Raw genomic sequence first — 7717 nt, 5'->3', positions numbered from 1 at the left:
CGTATTTTACAGTGGTAGAATTAAATGCATTTTTCAGTTACAGGTTAGCTAGTGATATAACTACAAAACACACCTGTTACAAGTCAGGATGATGACTTAAATGTTTTTTATTAAAACACAATATTAATGATCAATATTAGTGTCTTGTTGTCAAGTACAATGTAAGACTCAAACAGCAATATATGACTACCAACAATATTCTATTCATTATTAACCTGATTAGCATTCATAAATAGTGTTCTTAATAAAGCTTAGCACTTACCGATTAGTCCAGTGACTATTAGGTGAGAAACATATGGAAAAATCATGACTGCTACTTTGAGTATCATGGTGGGTAACTCTAACTCTACTGCTTCCTTATTTTTAACACGGTTCTTTTATTCTTCCTGGTGTGAATCTGTTGGTCATAGTTGGTTTTTTTTTGCATATTTGCCACTGCACATCTACACATTAACAGAGGTTACTTCCCCAAATGAAAGACACAAAAGAGTAGGTAAGAGAAAACCATGCCCACATAGGTATTGAGTCAGCAGGGATAACATTAAATTAAAAAAGGATCTACAGGAGAATAAATATTTGAAAGCAATACAGAATGCCTGAGAGCCTTACTGCATTATAATTTTATATTTTGAATTCTTATTGGGTGCTTGTATTGTGTTTTCCTTTACATAAATAATGAAATGTACCACCCCAAATTCTCCAAAACTCAGGAACTGAAGTGTATGATGCTCAAAATTCACCAGAACTCAGGAACTGAAGTGTTTGACGCTCAAAATTTTGAATTTGGCACCTCAAAAATAACTGATTTTAAAGTTAAAATTAAGCTGAAAATTCAACAATAAGACCCACAACATTATGTGCAAACTAGAGCTGCTACATTATCCTACAGTGATAGTAGCACCCAGGACTGGCTCAAAACTCCTGACCAGTGCTGACCCCACAAAATAATGTCTCTACAGTACCAGTCAAAAGTTTGGACACACCTTCTCATTCAACTACTTTGAAGAATCTAAAATATAAAACATATTCTGGTTTGTTGAGCATTTGTTTGTTTACCACATAATTCCATATGTGTTCCTTCATAGTTTGGATGTCGTCAATATTAATCTACAATGTAGAAAAAAATAAAAATAAAGAAAAACCATTGAATGAGAAGGTGTGTCCAAACTTTTGACTGGTACTGTAGTTAACTCTCAGCCTTAGAAGTAATGGTTGGTTAAGTTACTAAGTTACTAACAGGACATGCTTAAGTGTGGACCTTACGTCATCCATTTCTTTACATTTTGTTTAGTGCATTTGTGTTTTTGAATGGCTCTGACCTGAGCCCCAAAACTCACATTTTCAGCATGTGACATATTTGAAGCGCGACAGGCCCGCCCGCACCAATTACTTGCTCGCTATCATTGGCCAATCGCTGCTCAAGGGCGTGGCCAACCTGCAGACGCTTGTGTTGTCTTCGTCGACTTTTGATGACGTATTTATGTAACTCCAGCTCGATGCGCGACAGCTTAGAGGGTATTTCGGCGCCTTGTTTAACTTGTTGTGAACCTGTGAATGAACAGCATCACCGGCGGGTTGACGTTTCTCTCCCACTGACCGACTCTCCTCTCCAGTGATGGAGTACGGGAAGGAGAGGGTGGTGGCGTTAGTGGACATGGACTGCTTTTACGTCCAGGTGGAGCAGAGACTCAATCCAGCTCTGAAGAACACTGCCTGTGTGGTGGCTCAGTACAAGACGTGGAAAGGAGGCAGGTGAGTTTCTGACACGGAGACATTTATCTTTATGATCAATGCAACTGAAGCTGCAAGGGGAGGAGACTGTCTCATCAAAGCATGATTGTTTGTTATGCCCTTTGTATAACACCACAAAGTAAAATCACCTGTTCTTGGTATATGATAGGAATGCAAAAAAAATAAAATAAAAATAAATGTTATATCATATTATCATACCGTTATGGTCATAAGCATAGCGACCCCATATTGACAAAGAAACCTAATTGTATTGAAAAGTGGTAGGAGCATACATAATAGAGTATTATTAGAATATAATACTCAAAGTAAGAGCAGAATGGAATAAATAACAGGACAGGAAATAACTCACTAGAATGACCAGAAGAGTTTATGTCCATTCTTTCACTTAGAAATAGCAGTTGGACTTAAAAAATCTGGTTGCAACTATTACTTTTTGTCATTTCAGTTATCTTAAAAAGTCTCCCCCATTAGATGGAGCTTTGCTCAGTTGTCGTCACATGACCTGTGTATAGACCTGAGAGGAGATCGTTAACCCTCACTAGCTCTGTTCAAAGATGGTACTTGAGCATTCTCAGGCTGTCCACTGACATCTGACCAATGACTGTCCTTCCCAGTCACTGCTGTGATTGGACATCATGAGAATGTGTCCCTTCAGTTTCATGGACCATTTAGATTACTGTCTCTGTGTTGGAAACTCATCCGCCTTCATCTCCCACAGATTAATTCACCTCGAACTTCCTATTAACATGATCTCACGGTTTGTTGACATGCGGTTCTGAACTTATTATAATCCTTTGTTAGTATCATAGCTGTGAGCTACGAGGCCAGGGCCCATGGTGTCACCAGGAACATGTGGGTGGACGATGCAAAGAAACTTTGCCCAGATCTCCAGGTGGCACGAGTGCGTGAGTCTCACGGCAAGGCAGACCTGACATAGTAAGTGTGGTTGATCTACTGAATATATCCTCTAGACCTATTCACAGTTGGGATCGTGCCATAAAACGATTATTTTATTGATGTGATGAATAGTAAATGTTATTTTAATACCTCCACCAATCCTGTGACCAGTAAAGAAAACAACCTACTCACTCCTGTGTAGTTATAGGGAGGCGAGTGTGAAGGTGATTGAGGTGATGTCTCGCTTCGCTGTGGTGGAGAGAGCCAGCATTGACGAGGCCTACGTGGATCTGACTGCTGCGGTCCAGGAGCGGCTGAAAAACATGACAGACAAACAAATTGAGCCTCACCTGCTGAAGGCGACCTACATCCAGGGGTACCCACAAACCTCACCTGAACATGAAGCATCTGCAGAGGACGCTGCCTTGGATAAAGGTAGGCTATATTCAGAGTTTTACTAATCAATTTCTCAATTGTTTGTTTCGACACTGGATGCAGGAGGCTTTTTTTGTTTTCATGTGATACAACAGCGACTTGTTTGTCCCCAGAGGAACTGAGGTCCAGAGGTCTCCAGCAGTGGCTAGCATCCTTACCGGTCCCTCTAATAGGGGAACCGAGCCCTGGAGATCTGCAGCTAACAGTGGGAGCGATCATCGTCGAGGAAATGAGGGCAGCCGTGGAGAAAGACACAAGTTACCGCTGTTCAGCAGGGATAGCGCACAATAAGGTAGGACAAATTCTGAGCTTTTATTTCTACATAATGCTGGTTTGATACTTTTAAGAGTAGTAATTATCTTTGCCATGGTCATAGTTTACCGCCCACTTCTTTCAGGTATTGTCCAAATTAGCTTGTGGTCTGAACAAACCTAACCGACAAACTGTTCTGCCATTGGACTCTGTGACAGAGCTGTTCAACTCTCTACCCATCGGCAAGATGTGAGTTCAAAGTACTACTCTGCCATAAACTTATTTTAATTGCAAATTACATTCATATTCCAAAGTAAAGTGTAAAACAAAAGTTGACTGAGAACACTGTTCACTTGTATTGCTTATTTCACCTGTGCAGCCGTAACCTAGGGGGTAAGCTGGGTGCCTCCATTACAGGAACTCTGGGAATAGAGAACATGGGAGATCTGACTCGCTTCTCTCAGGCTCACCTGAGTCAGCACTTTGGAGAAAAGACGGGGTAAGACAAGCCAGAAATTCCTTTAAAAGTCCAGTGTCATAAGATTACATTACATTACATTACAGTCATTTAGCAGACGCTTTTATCCAAAGCGACTTACAGGAAGTGTATTCAACATAGGTATTCAAGAGAACTACTAGTCACCAGAAGTCATAAGTGCATCTCCTTTCTTAAACAAGCATCTAAAAGCATAAACCAGAGATGACTGGATAACAACAGGCTTGCACAATTTTAGCATTTATTATGTCAGACCATCAAGTGGAATGGGCGTTTTGATTAACTTAGTCATTACATGGCCTTCTTAATATATTATTTTATATTTTTTTACTCTTACTTCACCTGGTGTCCCTAGTCACAGCATGATTGATGCCCCAAGCTTATAGAACAAGATGGCTCTGGTGCAGATTTTCTACAAAGACAAACCTGTTTGATAAAAGTGATTAACTTGAACTATTTACTCTTGATAACCAACCACGTCTACCATTGAACCTCTCTGCTTTCAGCCAATGGCTGTATGACTTGTGTCGGGGGATTGATTTTGAAGCGGTGAAACCCAGACAGCTTCCTAAGTCCATCGGCTGCAGTAAAAACTTCCCCGGGAAGACTTCGCTGGCTACAAAAGAGCAGGTACACACCATCAGTCTCGAGTTTCCCTTTTGTTAAAACGGGAAGTAAATTTAAATGAAAGATATTACTCAAGCTGTCTTTTTATTTTAGTCTCTTATTTACAGGAAGTGATGAAACTTTGAGAGAACGTTTATCCCCTTAGATGTATAAGGAATTAGACATTAGAATTAGACACATTCTCGTAATATTGTTAACAAATATGCAATCTTTTCAATAATTCCCTTGTTATTTATGATTTGCATGATTGCTTTTGTAACCTCTGTGTAGGTGCAGTACTGGCTTCATCAACTGGCCCTTGAGCTCGAAGAGAGGCTTATCAAGGACAGAGACGTGGTGAGCTGATCTGTTGTGTAATTTATCACTTTACAATATTACAACAGCATCACCTATTTCCTCAACTGGGTTTCACATTGATGTTCTAGACAGTAAATAGAACTTGATTTCACATCAGGGCCTTTCGTAAATCTCTCTGAATCTCACAGAATGGTCGAGTGGCTAAGTCGTTGACGGTTGGTGTCCGTCGGCTTGGGGACAAGTGGCCGAGCAGCTTCTCTCGCTGTTGTGCTTTAGTGCGCTACGAAGCAACCAAACTATCCGATGACAGCTTTGCCATTATCAAGAGTCTCAACACGGCAGGAAACCACCAGGCAGCATGGTAACTGGAATGACATAACACTGCGAAAGACTACAAGTCATTGTCATGTAAGGATGTGACTGATTTACACTCCCTCCTTCTTCATGTCCCCAGGACTCCGCCCCTCACCCTGCTGCACATTTCAGCTAGCAAATTCAGTGACGCTCCATCAGCAGGGGGCATCGCTGGCTTTCTCTCCAGTGATGTCACTTCAACTCAAAGTCTTTCCTCCACCACTCAGCCCTCCACCCAGCCACCCTCTGAACTGAAAAATGACTCCGCAAGCAAACAGCCTGGCACCATCCAGTCCTTCTTTCGAAAGGCAGCTGAGAAACAAAAACAGAAAGTTACAAAAGATGTAGACGACGAGGAGGACTACGATATTGTCTCCACAGGGATTCCCCCGTCTTCCTCCTCTCACATATCCTCTGTTACTGATAGTCAGTTGGAGGCAGATACCAATTGCCCCGTTTCTTCCCTTGCACTTATATCTCACACTAAAAGCAGTACAGCCGACGCCCATTCTGGCATTTCCTCTTTCTTCAACAAGAAGAGTCTTGAAAGAAGCTCACTGGCCCCAGGCTCAACTTTAAACAAGCCTGAAATAGGACACGAGCCTGGACCTGACGATATAGAAGACTCAGAAGACACTGTTGCTGCTGAGTCAGGGCTACAGGCAAAACGTAACTCATCTCCACAGTCACTATGTGAAGAGTTAAAGGATGAACTCGGCATGGATCCAAAAATAAATCCCCATCCTTCTAGTGTGGCCAGAGAAGACCTGGTAAACTGTGAACGCTGTGGCCAGGAAGTGTCAGTCTGGGAAATGCCTGAACACAACGACTATCACTTTGCCCTGGACCTCCAGAAGTCACTCTCTTCATCCACAAGTTCAGCACCCATCTCTTCTTCTTCCAATGTTTCTCTAACTCCTCAGTCGGCCCAGACTTCACGCGGAAAGACAAAAACCAGAGGCCAGTCAGGACCTCAACCGAAAAGGCAGCGCTCCCAAGGCGGAGGCGCAGGCACTCTGGATTCTTTTTTCAAGAGGAACTGACGGTGTGCTGTACAGCAGCATTTGCAAGAAGAAGAATATACAGTCTATTGATAATGCATGTGCAGTATATCACAAACAAAATGAATGCATTGGTGAAAGATTGGAAAGCCGTTTTGTAACAGGATACACTGGGACTGGTTTTAAATGATCAATGTGACTGTGCTTTATAAAAATGTGTGTATATGTATGCACTTTGTGTAACATAACCTTTTTTTATTGTAAAGGGAATGACAGTACTTTGACGAGTGTTTTGTAAAACAGCTTATATTAAAGATACTTTTTACATTTTGTAGTAGTATACATAATGTTGTAGTACTCTGATGGGCCAGCAGATGCCACTAATAAGTCAAATACAGAGCAGGAATCCTCACTTGAGTGTCAATATCAAGTTTTCTTGTGAGCTCAAGAGTTACAGAAAATATTTGTCTCTTGTAAAACAATAGAGTATATATTTGAAAGACGTATGAAATACATGATTGCTAGCAGGAGGAGAGTAATTACACCATTTGCACCATTACGAGATTGATCCTGTTTCGTTTACACGTCTCTACCATGGTGAACCCATTGTTCTGGAAGTGCGTTGAAACAGCTGAATGATGAAATTGTAATTACATGGTCTTGCATCAGCTGGGGAGCCGATCGGGAAGAACAATAAAATGAAATAACAGCACCCAACACAATTTTGTGTGGTGAGTCATGGCTTTGCGACATCTGAGCCGGTAGACCAAACGCTGGTGTGATTAAGAAGAACGTGAGAACAGTGAAAAAAATGTTTGAATACATTTTAAAATCTGGAACTACTAAAAATCTATAAAATACTCAGATGCAAAAAAACAAACGAACACTTGAAACTCTTCATAAAAGCTATACAAATTGGGACTGGTTTTAAATGATCAATGTGACTGCTTTATAAAAATGTGCACAAAATGCAGAGTGTATATGTATGCACTTTGTGTAACATAACCTTTTTTTATTGTAAAGGGAATGACAGTATTTTGACAAGTGTTTTGTAAAATAGCTTATATTAAAGATACTTTTTACATTTTGTAGTAGTATACATAATGTTGTAGTACTCTGATGGGCCAGCAGATGCCACTAATAAGTCAAATACAGAGCAGGAATCCTCACTTGAGTGTCAATATCAAGTTTTCTTGTGAGCTCAAGAGTTACAGAAAATATTTGTCTCTTGTAAAACAATAGAGTATATATTTGAAAGACGTATGAAATACATGATTGCTAGCAGGAGGAGAGTAATTACACCATTTGCACCATTACGAGATTGATCCTGTTTCGTTTACACGTCTCTACCATGGTGAACCCATTGTTCTGGAAGTGCGTTGAAACAGCTGAATGATGAAATTGTAATTACATGGTCTTGCATCAGCTGGGGAGCCGATCGGGAAGAACAATAAAATGAAATAACAGCACCCAACACAATTTTGTGTGGTGAGTCATGGCTTTGCGACATCTGAGCCAGTAGACCAAACGCTGGGTGTATGATGATATGGTTGTAAACCTTGAGCAATTTGATCTTTTACCTTAAAGACAAAACAATTCAATACCT

The 7717-nt window shown here is 40.8% G+C and overlaps 1 protein-coding gene across 2 annotated transcripts; it reads left to right on the top strand.

Moving 5' to 3' along the window:
• The first annotated feature begins 1460 nt into the window (after window positions 1-1460).
• polh (polymerase (DNA directed), eta) lies at window positions 1461-7648 on the top strand. 2 transcript variants are annotated; one of them, XM_054599937.1, is made up of 10 exons: window positions 1461-1515; window positions 2554-2688; window positions 2852-3084; window positions 3198-3376; window positions 3482-3585; window positions 3716-3835; window positions 4339-4462; window positions 4730-4795; window positions 4945-5117; window positions 5211-7648. In XM_054599937.1, exons 2-10 carry the CDS (start codon window positions 2603-2605, stop codon window positions 6151-6153), a joined length of 2028 nt encoding a protein of 675 aa, XP_054455912.1. In that variant the 5' UTR covers window positions 1461-1515; window positions 2554-2602; the 3' UTR covers window positions 6154-7648. The 2 variants fall into 2 exon arrangements, with proteins under 2 accessions (XP_054455912.1, XP_054455911.1); XM_054599936.1 differs by having other exon boundaries at window positions 1473-1752.
• The last annotated feature ends 69 nt before the right edge of the window (window positions 7649-7717 follow it).

This window comes from Anoplopoma fimbria, chromosome 6 (assembly GCF_027596085.1).
Source record: "Anoplopoma fimbria isolate UVic2021 breed Golden Eagle Sablefish chromosome 6, Afim_UVic_2022, whole genome shotgun sequence".
NCBI lineage: Eukaryota > Metazoa > Chordata > Actinopteri > Perciformes > Anoplopomatidae > Anoplopoma > Anoplopoma fimbria.
The sequence above is the reverse complement of the archived record's forward strand: the minus strand, read 5'-3'. Positions and strand labels throughout refer to the sequence as shown.